The sequence below is a fragment of the Haliotis rufescens genome, unplaced genomic scaffold (assembly GCF_023055435.1).
Source record: "Haliotis rufescens isolate VD_foot unplaced genomic scaffold, xgHalRufe1.0.p SCAF_11, whole genome shotgun sequence".
NCBI lineage: Eukaryota > Metazoa > Mollusca > Gastropoda > Lepetellida > Haliotidae > Haliotis > Haliotis rufescens.
The window spans coordinates 29,711,429-29,729,061 of record NW_025963791.1 but is presented as its reverse complement, the minus strand read 5'-3'; the positions used below and the strand labels follow the sequence as shown (position 1 = coordinate 29,729,061).

General features: G+C 38.8%; 1 protein-coding gene across 1 annotated transcript in view; it reads left to right on the top strand.

Moving 5' to 3' along the window:
- The window catches only part of LOC124132596 (zinc phosphodiesterase ELAC protein 2-like), a 53,742-nt gene that overhangs the window by 8,374 nt on the left and 27,735 nt on the right, over window positions 1-17,633 (top strand). The window contains exons 2-9 of the mRNA XM_048392514.1: window positions 3,998-4,048; window positions 5,547-5,617; window positions 7,673-7,737; window positions 9,763-9,823; window positions 15,288-15,431; window positions 15,772-15,833; window positions 16,040-16,098; window positions 16,760-16,820. Coding sequence (XP_048248471.1) covers window positions 3,998-4,048; window positions 5,547-5,617; window positions 7,673-7,737; window positions 9,763-9,823; window positions 15,288-15,431; window positions 15,772-15,833; window positions 16,040-16,098; window positions 16,760-16,820 — 574 coding nt within the window. The remainder of the gene's footprint in view (window positions 1-3,997; window positions 4,049-5,546; window positions 5,618-7,672; window positions 7,738-9,762; window positions 9,824-15,287; window positions 15,432-15,771; window positions 15,834-16,039; window positions 16,099-16,759; window positions 16,821-17,633) is intronic.

The window sequence follows — 17,633 nt, the reverse complement described above, 5'->3', positions numbered from 1 at the left end:
CTTTTAGCCTATGAAGCTATGCCCGATTTTTTAAATGGACTGATTTAACTTCGAAATTTTACTGCATCTGCCATCTTTGTTTATTTGACTTATTGTCTTTTGCCATTGACTTATTACATTTCTTGGTATGAATGTTGTCCAAACTGCACAAAATTGCTTAAAATGTAATCTAATGTATTTATGGATGGCATGCCCCAGACCCCCCTAGACTTTTCCTCTTTTGGGGGGAAAACCTGCTCACATCCCTGTACTTATAAAAGTTCATTATTTACATTAGTAGCACCGAGTAAAAGCTGGCCTCGCGCTCAGTTTGACATCGTATCAAGGTACAAGGAAAAGTTTTGTCTGGAGGTCTGAATCTGACAAAAGTTGGACATAATTCAACCAACCACTAAATATGATGATGCCAGTGATTTGTCCAGACAAGTTCAAAGACAGCACAAGTAAAATTCTAAATGTGTTATCAGTAACAGGTATTCAATGCATATTTACCGAAAAGTAAAAACAAATATTTTTAAAAAATCAACAACAAATGATATTTTTAGATTGTTTTAAAATAACTGGATGACAATAATTTGTAAAAAAAAATGTTAAAAGTCATCAATAAATATATCAAAAGCACTCCTAGTATGCCCAAAGTATGTACTATCTTTTGGCTACTAGTGAAGAACATATTTCTAAGTATGGCATTATGGCCCTTATGATCTCCTAATTATTCTGGGCACTGAGCGGGGGGGAAATATGCGGACTACGTAATTTTGTTACCTTATTAGTCTCCATGAATATGCAGATAATCTTGTTCCAGATCGATAGAGAAAGTTTCCTTGGGGTACTGCGGGTTATATCGTTGGCCATTGATAGATGGGAATAAGGCAATATTAAAAAAAAAAGATACAAGAAGTAAACATCAACATGTTAATAACTCTTTACAGTCAGCTGGAGGAATATTCCGAGGAAATTGAAATTGTTTACGAAGCGAGCTTTCCTGGTTTGCATTAATAGACAGCCGCTAAGAGGCGTGTCCTGCATGAACTACCGGAAATCACAAATGCCGCGATACGATGAATGCCATGGTACCGCAGGGTCAGAGTATAACTTGATCACCTCAAACCACAACAACACATTAGTACTCTGATGTTATCCAACATACGAGTACATGTCAGTAGGATTGGCTTGAAATAAGTTTAACTAGCTGAATATCCCCATGAGAAGATCCTTGCAATCATGGCTATGTTTGTCAGTAGTGTTGTGCTTTCACAAGTTTCAACTGAACTGTTCAAATAACTATCTAGATTAGATCTTCAGACTTTGTTCCAGCCCTTGCACAGTTAGCCCAATAATACCAGATAAGCATATCTGTTATATGTGTTATCAAGTTTTTTTCGAAGGACTAGGTTAAAAAAAATAGTGACATTGATAACATGCGTTGTCATAATTTTAAGAGTACCGTATTCGACGTAATAAGCGCCCCGCTCTAAACAGCGATATTTGTTAATAAACTGGCTAGTGAACAATCCTAATTAGCACCCCTTCCGATTGATAAATGTACACAAGGCGATTTATTCGTGCATAATACGTTTGTTATATGCACCCTTCATTATGGGCAATTAAATTCTGGAAAAATATATCTGTCGTTTTTAAACATTTCAGCATAAACCACAAAATTTACGCTCTTTGAACTCAAAAATATATATTCTAATAAGAGCCCCCTATTTGTAATTTTGAGATCGCCCTGGGCGCTTATTATGTCGAATACGGTATTTGGGACGTTCAGAGATCTCTTGAAGAAAATGATTAATAAAACTATTTTAATTAATGGTTAACATCTTGTGCATGATGGACATAAACTTGATCACTGCACCATCATATAGCTGGAATATTTGCTGAATGTGGCATTAAACAACGAGCAACATGACCACTTTACCCTAATATATACTCAACAACAAAAGTTCCTGTGACAACATTATTTTAGTGTATATTTCAAACAAGTAAAGTTTGGTTTTCAATATTGTAGTACATGTATGGAACCAAGTCACAAAAATGCAACTGCTACAGGAAAGCATGCATCCCATGCAAAAATTGACTTTTATGCAAGCCCCATGCATTTCACTACCCAAGAATGGGTATAAAAACGTGTGTTAACGGGATTCGATATGCATTGTTTGGCATCGTGCTGACAACAAACACTCAGAAAAATAACAAAATTGCGCAATTATTTATTTAACATTGCCACGCCTGTCTGAAAATGAGTGTCTGCGAGCCATTGCTATGCTTGAAGCAGGATCGAGTCAACGTGATGTTGCAAGACAATTAAACGTCCACAGAAACACCATTTGGTGTTTATGGCAACGTTGGCAACAGACGAATGCAGTCAGAGACCATCCTTGGAGTGGCAGGCCATGCGTAACCAATAATCGACAAGACAACTGGATTCGAACAACACACCTACAAAATCGATTCCAGCCAGCAACAGTGACTGCAAGAAGCATCCCTGGCCTTCGACGAATATCTTCACAAACCGTATGTCGTCGCCTCAGATGTGCATGGATTGTCGCCAGAAGACCCGCCAGACATACCATTTTGACAGGAAATCACCGTCAAGCACGTCGACAGTGGTGCAGACAGCGTCTACGCTGGACGGCCATGCAGTGGGGACAAGTTCTATTCACTGACTTGTTTTCACCTCAGCCACAGCGATGGAAGGATTTTAGTGTACCAACGTCGAGGTGAACATTACGTCAATCATTGTGTCATGGAAGAAGATTAGTATGGGGAGGGATTACAGCAAGACAGAGGACCCGTTTGATAGTGGTAGTGGGAAATCTCAATGGACAGCGCTACCGCGACGAGATCATGATTCTCTTCTACAAAACAACGTGAATGTCATCCCCTACCCGTTTCGCTCCCCTGATCTCTCACCAATCGAACAAATGTGGTATGAGATGGATCAGTGTCCTTGACGTCGTCCACGTGTTCCACAGACACTCCAGGAACTTTGAAACATGCTGCAGCAGATATGGACAGATATCCCATAGGACTTTGTGCGACGCCTGGTCCATTCCATGAGACGAAGATGTGTTGCTTGCATCGCAACCAGAGGTGGACACACACACTATTGATGTTTTGGCATGTTCATATTTTTTATGAAATCACGAATTTTCTGATGTCAGTATGGCAAATTAAACCATTTGAACACTTACAGGAGTCTTTCATCTGTTGCAAACCGAAATTGTTTCAGATTTGGTAAAATACATAATTTTGCATTAAATCTTATTCAATGTCACAGGAACTTTTGTTGTTCAGTATAGCTGGAATATTGCTGAGTGCAGTATAAACAACCAAGTAACAACATGGCCACTGTACCCTCAAATAGCTGGAATGTTGCCGAGTGTGGCCTTAATCAGATCAGTTAGATCATCGGATCAGTGGGCATTCCAGTGTGCTTCCTCAGCTTCTAGGGGGCACGAGTAGCACAGTCATCTAACATGTTGAAGACGCGCAATTTGCTTTACAGAGTTGCATCCCTCAGTCATGCCAGAAACCTATGATTGTAGGTTCAAATCCCGATTCGCCCAAATTGTATTTCTAGGTTTGTCAGCACCATACCCATGCTCGTAAGTTTCATAAAGTGGTAAATGTGTAAGACCTGATCACTTCAGGCTTTCCTCCAACATTAACATGAAATCAAAAGCAGGACATTTCAAATATTGCATATTCTAATGACATACTTTAGGTCAGGTCACAGATGAAAACTGTATGTTCCAAGCGTTGGCGCAGTCCTTTGAAGATGAATGAGTAGTGTTATGTTTTCACCACTACTGGTGTTATTGGACTGGATATGTTGAAGACATGAGTGAGCAGTGATTTGCTGGAAGTAATAACAGTATTTATGACTATTTAACAATGTTGCCATGAACAAAGATGCTGACAATACAGTTGGCGACTGTCATAACAGCTTGATCAACAATTTTCATAATACGCTTTTTATTTTTTTTAGGTATCTCTTTAATTGTGGAGAAGGAACTCAAAGAATTGCAAATGAGCACAAGTTAGTATGTCAATGTAACTCTTAAACCTTGATTATCCTTGCTGATTTGTAAACAGGACTTCTGTTTTGATGTATGAATTGTTTGATAGGCATTACTTAGAAGTTGACAGATGACAAAGTAGACACAATTTATGGATAACAACTTCTTTTATACTGTAAAGGCGACGTTTCGGTATAGATCCTTATACCGTTGTCAAGTTGTCTTGACAACGCTATAACTTATAGTATAAGGACTAATACCGAAACTTTGTGTTTTGATGTATTCACATCATTTACATTAATACAATGTCCTCAGCTTGAAGATCTGACCACACCTCCATAAAAGGTTGTATCAGGTGAACTTGATCTAAGTGAAGGATGCATGGATTATTGAGCCAATCAGATGTCTGCTTTCTAAAAGTAGTCAAATATTTGGACTTTATTTCTTCACCACCTCGATTTAGAAATTTCAACCCAAAGACAACATAAATTTTCCTTTAATGGTTCTCTCATTTGAGCTTGAAGTCCTTTGCATGCAAAAACAACTGGCTGTCTAAATATTCACAGCTGTGAGAGCATGGTTTTTTTAATCTCCATACAGAACTTGTAAATTTAGTTTGTTTTCAAGATACAGAAATAAGATATGCTGGTCTGAATGCTTTGCACGTTCATAATGAGAATTTAGAAGCTTCATTGGCTGATTAGGTTCGGTGCTCGTGCAATCAACCACTAGTCTGCCTGACCCAGATGATTCAGCCACCATGATATAGCTGGAATATTGCTGACTGGCGTAAAACAACATTCAGTCACTCACTGGCCATTCATGTGAACAATTCCAAACAACTTTGATCTTACAGTCATTATTTCAGTTACATTACCAATGCTCGGGAGTCAAAATTACATTTGTTTTAGCCGATAATCTTCTATATTCAACTGGGGGCATGGGTGGCCCAGTCGTCTAAGGAGCTGCGATTCGCTGTGCAGAGTTGTGTCCCCTGGGCACGCCAGAAACCTATGTTTGTGGGTTCGAATCCCGGTTAGCCTTGATTATGTTTCTAGGTTTGTCAGCACCATACCTGTGCTTTTGGGTTTCACCGAAGTGGTAAACGCCTAATACCTGCATCACTTCGGACTTTCCTCCCACATTAAGCTGACAGGCCGTGATATGACTGGAATTCTGTTCAAAGCGGCGTTAAACCCCACTCATTCATTGGCTGATTAGAAAGTTCACCTGATTTGACCTCCTATGGAGCATCTCTTAAATCTTGACGAAGAAAGGTGTTCTGTCAGTATGAAACATCAAATTTTAGTTTGACATTCCAAACCACAAGATGGAACCAAACACTCTTTGAAGATACTCATTTCTCTCAGTAACCTGATTGAAAATATTTATTTATTTGATATCAGCAGTTATTTTAACACTTGTTATCGCAATAAATGCTAAATTCCATAACATTAAACATGCAACATTGTACATCACCATGTTGTGTAAGCTGAATGATATGTTCATTGTCACCAGGGTAAAACTTGCTAAACTGGAAAACATTTTCATCACATACAAGAGTTGGGACAATATTGGAGGATTACTAGGTGAGTTTTGCTGTAAACAATATCATATACTGAAAAAACAAAGTTAGGGATCATGTATGTTTTTGAGGATATTCTTATGAAATTGTGTGCTCATTCTTCACTCCAAAAATATCCCCAAAATATTCATGATCCGTGACTTCTGTTGCAACTGTGTGACACACCCGTTAAGATCCGGGTTGGAATTGGTCTTCAGCTGTTTAAATCTCAGAGGTGTTGCCAAATCTGTGTATGCAAACTGTTCATCAGAACAGAAAACAGATTTCACATTGCTAATTGATCAGCTAAAGAGAAAAAGAGAACTTCAAATTGCAATTCAGTTCAAGACGAAGGAAAAGATTGGTTGGTTGGTTTGTTGTTTAACGCCGCACTCAGCAATATTCCAGCTATATGACGGCAGACTGTAAATAATCAAGTCTGGACCAGACAATCCAGTGATTAATATCACGAGCATCGATCCACACAATTGGGATCAATGACATGCATCAACCAAGTCAGAGAGCCTGACCACCCGATCCCGATAGTCGCCTCTTACGACAACACGCATAGTCGCCTTTTACGGCAAGCATGGGTTGCTGAAGACCTATTCTACCCCGGATCTTCATGGGTCAATTCATTGGAGGAATGCCATCATATAGCTCGCATATTGCTGAGTGCAGCGTTAAACAACAAACAAACCATTGGAGGAATAGAACCACATGAACTAGAGGTGAAACGATACAACGGTGCATTTTGAGTTTTCATGTGACGATACGATACGATACAAGGCATCCTTTTTCTGTATCGATACAAAATGATACACAGTGTTTTTGTCAGTCAGATATCACAAAACGTTTTGTAATTAGTGTTTCAGGTTCACTTCTAAAAATAGTCACCACAAACATGTGTCTACAGCTAGCTTTTCCTTTTGAACCTATTCTGAAAATATTTTTGGCAAGTTTCCATGCGATTTGACGTAAATATGCGCAACAAAATACATATTGTATCGTGACCTATGTATCACGATACATACCGTATCAAGACCTTGCTGTGTTGTTTCACCCCAAACATGAACTTAAAATGGCTATTAGCCATAGCACGCCTGATAAGGTGGATGAAGCTTTGAGGATTGGGAAATTAAAGAAAAGACTAATCAAAGAGAGGGTAGTAGGGGTGTTGTAGTGGTTCTGATATTCTTCCTCTCAGTCACTACAGGTTGGGGGCGTCGGGTAGCCCAGTGGTTAAAGCGTTCGCTCGTCTCGCCGAAAACCCGGGTTCGATTCCCGACATGGGTACAATGTGTGAAGCCCATTTCTGGTGTCCCCTGCCGTGATATTGCTGGAATATTGCTAAAAGCGGCGTAAAACCATACTCACTCACTCACCACTCACTACAGGTGGCCATTACACAACACCAGAAACAGAGTGAAATGCTGTAAGAGAAAATGGAAACGTTGTTCGCGTAAGAGTCCTCCAGTTCAGGATATGAACAAAGATATTGGTCCAGGAATCAAACCAGATGCTGTAGCTGTCAAGGTTTGGGACACATTGCAGAAAATAGTGGGGGTTACCTACAATAATTAAACAAGTAGGAGCTGAAGTTAAAGTCAGTTCTGATGCAGAAATATTTTCATGTTTCACCTGTTATACAAGAGACTTGCAGTAAGGGAGCAGTTTAAGCTGTGACCCATGAAGATCTGGGGTAGAATAGGTCTTCAGCAACCCATGCTTGCTGTAAAAGGTGACTATACTTGTCGTAAGAGGCTACTAACTGGATCAGTTGGTCAAGCTCGCTGACTTGGTTTATGCATGTCATCGTATCCCAATTTTCGTAGATCGATGCTCATGATGTCAATCACTGTATTGTCTGGTCGAGACTCAATTATTTACAGACCGTCGGTATATAGCTGGAATATTGCTGAATGCGGTGTTAAACAACAAACAAACAGACAAATAAACAAACTAACATATAAGCTGTGTTGTACTTGTTTTCATTGTTTGTTACCAACATCATGTATCATTTCATTTATTGTTTTTATTTCAATTTTTTGATGATAAATGATTGCTGTTGCATTTGCAGGTATGTCCTTGACCCTCGATGGTATCAATGTTCCGAAGATCAACATACATGGAGCTCCTGGAGTGGTTAGTTCTTCACAAATGTAGACATTAAGTGTACCTCATGGCATGCCAAAATATATTTAGCTGTGTCCTGTAGGAGTTGGATTTAAATGTGTCAAGGAGAAGAATATTTCCTTGTACTGAAAGAAATGATGTTTTTTGAAATACTGAGAAGTTCAAGGTCACTCAGAGGCTGGATACTTTGTGGATGGGATTGTCACCTAATGTAGTACAAAGTTTGTTCAAGACATATTCTACCTGTGAAGATTCAGGTTAGAATAGGTCTTCAGCAACCGATGCTTGCTGTAAAAGGCGACTGTGCTTGTCGTCAGAGGCATCTTAACGGGATCGGGTGGTCAGGCTCACTGACGTGGTTGATGCATGTCATTGTAACTGAATTGTGTTGATCGATGCTCATGATCTCAATTACTGGATTGCCTGGTCTAGACTCGATTATTTACAGACTATAGTCTTATATAGCTGGAATATTGCTGTGTGTGGCAAACAAACAAGACATATTCAACAAAAATCAATTATTGCTGCCAATAGCCATATTGGAAAGTACAAAAAGAAAGTCGTCTTTCGTAAGCATCTTCTTGACCAATGACCATTACCAGGATTACGAAGCTGAAACTTCACATACACATGCTTGATCTCACCAGTAGTGACACCTAAATTTGTTTGAGAGGTTTGAATCCGATACTCAATATGGCCACCAAAGCAGCCATATTGAAACAAATATTTATGGCCAAAACTCCGTCATTTTTAGTCATGTTTGCTACATGTGTTGTTAGCAGTTGGGCTTAACATATGTGGTCAGTTTTTTTTCGACATTTTAAATTGTGACCTTGAGTTGACCTTTGAACTTTGATCATATTGAAAGCTGAAACTTCTTATGGCCACACGTTTCCTTGTACTGTAAACATCATCTCTTCAGAAATCATTCAACCAATGAACATGGTGAAGCTTCACATGCTTATTTCCACCAGTTAAAACATCTGAATTTGTTTAAGAGGTTTGAATCTGATTTTCAGTCATCTTCCCGAGGCAAGAGAGTAAACTGACTATTAAAGTCCAGTTTCCACCCTTGCTGAACTAGGCTGGAATTATGGAGTTACATTTTGACTGGACTAACGAGTCTATGCATAGTCCAATCAAAATCTCGCAACAAAATTGAAATCCAGTTCGTTAACTGTTGTGCAGATTTCAGTCGATTGTAGGATTTGCAATGCATGTACACCGCTAACTCGTCAACAGTTATTTTCCAAATCTTTTCAGGTTTTTAAAAAAGGTGCTCACGTGATTTGATGCACTTTGCAATGTAAGACCCGTTTTATCACAATATAGATGTTGATTATTGATCAAATCGTCTTGACAGGGCGCCACCATTTTGTTTGAAACAAATGCAAGTCATACGAGAAGTGGAATCTGATTGGTCCATAGGAGTCATAGAAGGGACATAACTCGTAATAACCACTGGTGGCGCTACGATCGAGCCGAGGAATTTCAGCCTAGTTCGGCAAGGGTGGAAACTGGACTTTTAAAGTCAGTTAACTCTCTTGGCTTGGGAAGATGATTTTCAGTATGGCTGACATGACACCTATATTTAAACCCTATATAAGGCCACTGCTCTGCCATTTCTCCTAAGAATGTATTGTAATGCTCTTAAATTCCGTCAAAATGTATTTTTGGCTCTGTAAACATTTAAACATTTCCCAATTCATGTTAATATAATTAATGTTATGGCTTTGTAGATGTGGCTTGTATTTCACTGATGATACAACCAATGTAGAAGAAGGGGCTTTGATGCTTAGTGTAACATCATTGTGTTGAATGCAATGTTAAGGTTCAAATTAAAATACCTCTGAATTTAGGAAAACAAGAACCCTTTTTAAAAATCCCAAAATTGAACAAAATCAGTATTTTTTCCCATTTTCCCAATGGTACTGAGTTTAGAATCCAAGAGTAAACTTATAACAACATAAAATGTTTTTGCATCTGTCTGTCTTGAAGCTGTTTTTTACCCTGACTTGTTTTATTGCTTTCCAGGAGAATATCACCAAGTCCTACAAAAACTTTACAGCTGCTTACACTACCATTGCTCAACTAGGTGAGTGGGTTGCTGTTTTCATTGCTACTGGTAAACTGATAAACGTGTTAAAGTAAGCAGGGGATACCCAAATTTGTCCTAATCAGAGCATGTTAGTGTCATTCACAATGGTTTGAGGCTAACATTCTTTCTCTGGCACATCAATACGATCTCAGCAAATGTTGCCCATCCTGAAGGTGTTGTTATAAAAGGTTTTCCATGCCTTGAGATTTATTAGTATTGAGATGAGAACCTGTGAGAATGAGAAATTGCTTTGAAAAGTACCCTGAATTACGGCATTGTGACTTTATTAAGAAAAAAAAGGAAATGAAAACTACAAGTACCAGTAATTAGATCCTTATTGTGAATGCTTACTTTTTTCATTGTTCAAAAGTTACTGTATTCTATGTAATAAGCGCCCAGGGCACTCTCAAAATTAGATATAGAGTGCTTTTATTAGAATATTATTTTGGTGAAAAAAAAACAGAGTTGAAAGATCGTAAATTTCGTGGCTTATGCTGACAGCCTGAAATGTTCACATATGACAGCTATATTTTTGCAGAATTTAATTGCCCATAATTAAGGGTACATATAACACACGAGTGCGTATTATACACGAATAATTAAGTCTTGTGTACATTGATCAATTGGAAGGGGTGCTGATTGGGATTGTTCACAAGCCAATATATTTGCAAATATCGCAGCGGGCGCTTATTACGTCGAATACGGTAATTACATCTATGCGCAACAAATTATTTGAATGACAATTAATTCACCAAGAACTACCAACATTTGTGGGTCAGATGATTGTTGAAAACACCTGATGTCATTAGAACATATGGTGTCACGGATAGACTGCACATCATACACAAAACAGCTTTTCTGCCTGAAACTTGGACCCAAGAATGTGTGTGTGTGTGTGTGTGCATTGCGTTGAAGGAAATAGGGTAAGCTGTAACTAGCCATTACACCATTGCTGTCATACTTTGTGAAATCCAGGATACCTTGACACGTACCAAGTTTTATTAACAATGTTCATTGTAGAAAATAAGTTGCCTGTTACACTGTCAGAATGGATAGGGCATCATTTTCAGGAAATGGTTCCATAATTACTTCTTTATTAGTGTTAATGGTGAATGTTCTTGTGTTTTTTGCAATGAAAGTGCTTGACACTACCTATTTACTTGTTTACTGAGATTAGATCTGAAACTATTACTTTGTTAATGGATATGCCCTTTGAACCGTCCTGTTTGGCAACGTCAACCAGGACAAAGAAATACTTCTTAATATCATTGATTCTGTTCATCATTACTTCTCTATGAGCAAAAGATTTGTATAAATATGCACTCTTACATATATTTCTTCAACAACTGTTTACCTTTGATGTACCTCATGTGACATAGTATCTAGTACAGTGATCCCTCGATATACCGCTGTCATCGGGGTCCAAGAAACTGACCCCGCGGTGTAGGAAAGAGCGGTGTACAGATATTCCTTGCTGAGGTTCACATTACATAATGATGGTAGTGAATGGAACAGTGGAGCAACAGTGGCATGGGACATGTAGATCTATGTAACACTGATCGGGGACGATGATTCAAACTGCATGCGTAAAAAAATAAAAATACTTTGTGTAAATTAATCAAAGTAGTCTGTATTATTTTACGACTGGATGTTGTACATGTAGAATCTAAATAAATGTTGTTATATTTTAAGTTTTAAGTATAACATAGTAATGCAGGACAAGTATACAAATGTAAAACATATTTAGAATTTACAAAGTTTATATTACTGTATAACATATATAACACTACTGCTGCTTGTTCGAACTTTGATGGGGAGAGATATTTGTATAGGCTTTGCCTGTTTGTCAATCCCCTTTCACTGTTCCAAGTGGAAATAAATATTGTTTTAAACCAAAGGCAAATGTCTGACAGAATCTGTTTGATGGTGATTTTAGTGTGGCTAATGTGTGGGCATGCTTCTGGGTTGTGATAAGATGACTGGCAGTGTTGATGACAGCTGGACATGCAACAGTACAGCATTCCCAGTGTATGCAGGCACCTCATGTTTTTGTCACTCATACTTGAAGCCTTGGTGATCCGGGGTAGAATAGGTCTTCAGCAACCCATGCTTGTGATAAAAGGCGACTAACGGGATCGGGTGGACAGGCTCGCTGACATGGTTGATGCATGTCATCGATCCCGATTGCGTGGATCGATGTTCATGATGTAAATCACTGGATCGTCTGGTCCAGACTCGATTATTTACAGACCGCCGTCATATAGCTGGAATATTGCTGAGTACAACAAACCAAACCAAGGTTACAGTCACCATATCAACAAAGTCGACAATTACAGGTCCACCTGCCAATTTTCAACGAGGGAGTTCTTGGAGTTTAACGACCACTTCAGACACAGTCTAATTCACAGTCAGGTGGGGGTAAATTTGGAAATTTAAAATGGGGCAATAGGATGAAAACACCTGACCCAAAATACTAGTGATATATATAGAATACTAAACGAGCTCCCGTGTAATACCAATTTTATGAAACGAGTGAATAGTTCTGGTATCTGACGAGCGAAAGCGAGTCAGATACCACAACTATTCACGAGTTTCATAAAATTGGTTTTACACGAGAGCGAGTTTAGTATTTTATTTATTACTTGTCATTTATAATGTTTTTAAAATTATACTGTTGAGTGTAAATAGGCTGACACCTACACGATCCATGGCATAATCCAATTGAGTTTAACAGAATAATACTTCAAACATGTCAAAAGTTGAAACGTATGAATTTAATATCATACAATGGTCCACCTTTAGAATTCAGGCGTTCGTCCCACAAAATTATCGTAGTGCTAAGGCTATCACAACTCACATAATTTAACTTAGACTAACGACTGTCGTTGCGCTAGAGTACGATCGCCTTGTGGAACGGGGCCTTGCACCTCAACGTTTACAATCACGTCACAATACCCGATGACGTAATTTGTGGAATTTTGTTGCAAGATCCATCGGCGAAACAATGCCATGTGACGTCAGCCTAGCAACAAGGTTGCTGGGGTCATCGAGTGTGCATAAGCTCCTCCCAGTGATCTATCATCTCCACACACAATGTCGTTGAATACGCCAAGGGATGTTGAGAGCTTTCAATATTTGTTCGTGAAACGTGTTCCGAGAGTACATAAGCACGCGATTTGGTATTACACAATGTGTAATAAAGCTGTATGTTTATTAAACGGGTGATCTCTTCACGGGCAAGTAATAAATAGAGAATATTATATGAGCGTTCATGTCATACTATGTTTAGGCACTAGTGTTGTATACATAGTATGAGATGAACATGAATATAATGTTCTATTTAATAACGAAGAAGATATCCACATACAGAGACAAATTTGAGTATTTATCTATAAGTCAGCAAGTCACAACAGCAGCGGAACCACAATTTGTCGAATGACGTCAACCATCTTCAGCTACGACGTCGTTTCTAGTGTGACGTCATTCCAACCTGACGTCACAATAAGATTCGAATGATGTCAACTCTGCTGTCGGGATGACGGAAACAATACACCGTGTCTCGTGATGGATATCAACCTAGGGCACATATGATTTTTATGAACCCCTATATGTTTACCCTTGTAGGTAATAAGGAAGTGTAGGTATATGGAGATTGGACAAAACAAATAATAAAAATATGTATAAAAGGTTAGAGTAAAACATAGAGAGAAAACAAAATAAAGAAAAATAGTGACAAAGCAAAAATAATGAAAATTTGCTATTGAGTTGTTTCTGTTATTTATATACTATAAACTACATGTACGTCTCATTTTGTTACTTGTTAACTGGTGACTGCAAATGTCTTAATTATGTAATTACAATTTACAGACTTAAATTTCAGTGAACTGAGTTTTCTCACAAGTTAGTTTTCATCTGGTGAATACAATTCACTTGATCATGGATACACATTTATCCTAAGTTGAGTTCACGAACGACTGTGAGTGTGTTCGGCAGGACCCCTGAGCTTGTATTGATTTATTTAAACATATATTTATTCAATGAGTCTGAATCAATAAACAATCCAAAAGGTATGTTAATACCTCTCAAGTACAAGTTGTATTCATGAAGGCATTAAACAAACAAATACATGATGATGAACTAAAATACGTTCACAAAAGTAAGTGGTCATAGACAACAGTTAGGTGTAATGAGTAGAAGATTGATATATATGTGGGATTTACAGTCTCACGTTAGTTTAATCCTTTTGTAATGAAGTATGTATGAACATACTGTTTTTAAGATATCTAGATTAGTAGGTTTTGTAAAATTAGCATTACCATTCAATATAGTATTAAGATCAACTCCCTCAGAGTAGAGACCCGTGAAGATCTGGGATAGAATAGGTCTTCAGCAACCCATGTTTACTGTAAAAGGCGACTATGCTTGTCGGAAAAGGCGACTAATGGGATCGGGTGGTCAGGCTCTCTGACTTAGTTGATGCATGTCATCGTATCCCAATTGCGTGGATCGATGCTCATGATATTAATCACTGGATTGTCTGGTCCAGACTCGATTATTTACAGACTGCCGTCATATAGCTGGAATATTGCTGAGTGTGGCGTAAAACAACAAACCAACCAACCAACCTCAGAGTAGAAGAATGAATAATTTCTTACATCATTGTGAAAGGGACAGGAAAAGAAATAATGTGATACATTTTCATATATATGTGTCCACAAGAACAACCTGTTTTGTCAAACTTTGATATTTGACCAAAGCAGTCAGTTAGGCAACACATTTTTATTTTTAGGTTTACAGATATGACTTACTCAGCAAAAACTGCAAATATGACTTATAATTTTTTTCTCTTAAATTCCCAACCTTCAGCGAATACATGTGTATTAGTAGAAAACAAAACAAATATTATTTAATCTGATTAACTGATTACAAAATATGGCATAACTAAAAGTCTGTGAAACAATGTCACAGGAATTGTAAACGACCACTGGCAACTAATTTTTCAGACCAACCCTCCAACTCATAAGACATGATTGGGATAAGCATGATAAGAAGGCGGTGAACAGAATTTAGGAAAACGTATTTGGCTTGTTACAGGTAGAGAAGTTGTATGCCTGATGAAATTGACTTCTCCCGTGGACACGTGTTGCTCATAAGACTATTGAACTCACCACTCAAACTCATTGTTAGCTGAAACAGTAGATGCACATATCCACCGTACTACCACTCATGGACTACTTGCTACCTCTTTCTTCACAATGGTACACGCCAGTGGGCAGATCTCATACATAGTCATACAAGGTTAAATATAAGGTTATAACTCAACAAGGCAATGGATTGAAATTTTTAATGAAATACAGTTCTGAAAAAGAATAATAAATACAAATCCTTACAAATGGCAACATATGTAGTGAAGAAGAGCTGTGTGTCATGTCTGCATTACAATTTCTCCCTTTTTTTCTAGAGAAAAGAGAACTGAGTGAGGGTGATTTTTCCGACTCTGCAATAAAGGTAGAGTACATACCTCTATACAACAGGGAGACACCAGGGGATGCCACCAGTTGGGACCACACCAAGGATGGAGAAGAGGCTGTTGCTGACGAGCCAGGTGATTTTGACAAACCTGGCTTTATTTACTGATGCAAGAGTAGCTCTTGCTGAAATGATAATTGATGATTTGTTTGTCAGAATCAGTTACTCCTTTTTTTATAAAGTTATTTTTCCATATTTTGGTGTTGATGATAAAGTTCCAAAAGAAGGGAAGAGGCCTAATTTTGTGACCTTGTTGTTTGTCCCCCATAGATCACCATCATAATCGCCTTTTACGGCAAGCATGGGTTGCTGAAGACATATTCTACCCCGGATCCTCACGGGTCACTCGTATTATATGCTTGGGATTTGGTGCCTTCATGATCGGCTAGTCATGTCTCTATTTTGTCTTCCTTCAGAAACGAAGAGACCAAGGTCATTAAAGGATGTGGATGACATAGCAGTGGCTTACTTGTGCCAGGTATGTTGTTTGATAGAAGTGTAAACAACTGAATAAAGTATCAATGCATTGTGTCTGTCTATTGCCCCATACCAACATAAAGGTGTGAAGAAAAATATCAATATGTCAAATGCCGTGCTACACTATCCAGAGCATCTGTACACATAATCATGACACCGTAATGAAAAATACTAGCCCTTGCATTTATGTCCATTTTATTTTTCAAGCTTCATCCACGGAAAAGGAAGATTAACTTGGAAAAATGTGTTGATCTTGGAATAAAGACGTGAGTTATTATCTCCCTGGAGTGTTTAGAAGAATGGGATTCACATGCATGATCAATTTGTGAATATTGTTTTGTTCTCTCTTGAGTGAGTGAGTGAGTGAGTTGGGTTTAACGCCGCTTTTAACAGTATTCCAGCTATATCGCGGCGTATCAGCTTAATGTGGGAGGAAAGCCCGAAGTGATGCAGGTCTCAGACGTTTACCACTTCGGTGAAACCCACGCGCAAGGGTATGGTGCTGACAAACCTAGAAACATAATCAGGGCGAACCAGGATTCGCACTCACAATCATAGGTTTCTGGCATGCCCAAGGGACGCAACTCTGCACAGCGAATCGCAGCGCCTTAGACGACTGAGCCACCCGTGCCCCCTGTTCTCTCTTGATCAAAGATCTTTTAGTAATCTTCACTTTGGCTCACCAGTATCATATGTGTGGCTTGATGCACTCAAAACACAAAGATATGTTTTCTGTTTATGTTTTTATTATTTTGGCTAAAGTGCTGAGTTCTAAAAAATTAAAATACTTTGACGACAGCCAATAACATTTGAATAATAGTCTGATGTCGTGTTGATTCAGGGTGTTACCTTATGTTGATGTATTTAGTATGATTTCAAGCCTAATGTTGATCTTAGTGACTGTGCATGGAGGTTCTTGTATTGCAGGGGACCGTGCTTGGGACAGCTGGTGGAAGGCCATTCCGTGACGCTGGATGACGGCAGAGTGGTATGTGACGTACAGTTGTGTGTGAATGAGTTTTACATGGCGATAACCTGAACTAGTTATGGTTGGCATTGTTATATTTATTTAGTCTTTCTTATAGACCCTAAAGCCTATATTTTATAAAACAATGTAATTCTCACCATACCCCATTCTCATTGCCTTTTCAGATATAACCGTGTCCTGATCTCATCTGCTTCTCAGCTAAAGCACTCCAGTCTCATGACCTTCTCAACTCTAGCACCCCATTCTCATGACCTTCTCAACTCTAGCACCCCATTCTCATTAACTTCTCAGATCTGGCACCCCATTCTCATGACCTTCTCAACTTTAGCACCCCATTCTCATGACCTTCTCAACTCTAGCACCCCATTCTCATTACCTTCTCAGATCTGGCACCCCATTCTCATTACCTTCTCAGATCTGGCACCCCATTCTCATGGCCTTCTCAACTCTAGCACCCCATTCTCATTGTCTTCTCAACTCTAGCACCCCATTCTCATGGCCTCAACTCTAGCACCCCATTTTCATGACCTTCTCAACTCTAGCACCCCATTCTCATGACCTTCCCAGCACTAGCACCCCATTCTCATGACCTTCTCAACTCTAGCACCCCATTCTCATGACCTTCCCAGCACTAGCACCCCATTCTCATGACCTTCTCAACTCTAGCACCCCATTCTCATGACCTTCCCAGCACTAGCACCCCATTCTCATGGCCTTCTCAGCACTAGCACCCCATTCTCATGACCTTCTCAACACTAGCACCCCATTCTCATGACCTTCTCAACACTAGCACCCCATTCTCATGACCTTCTC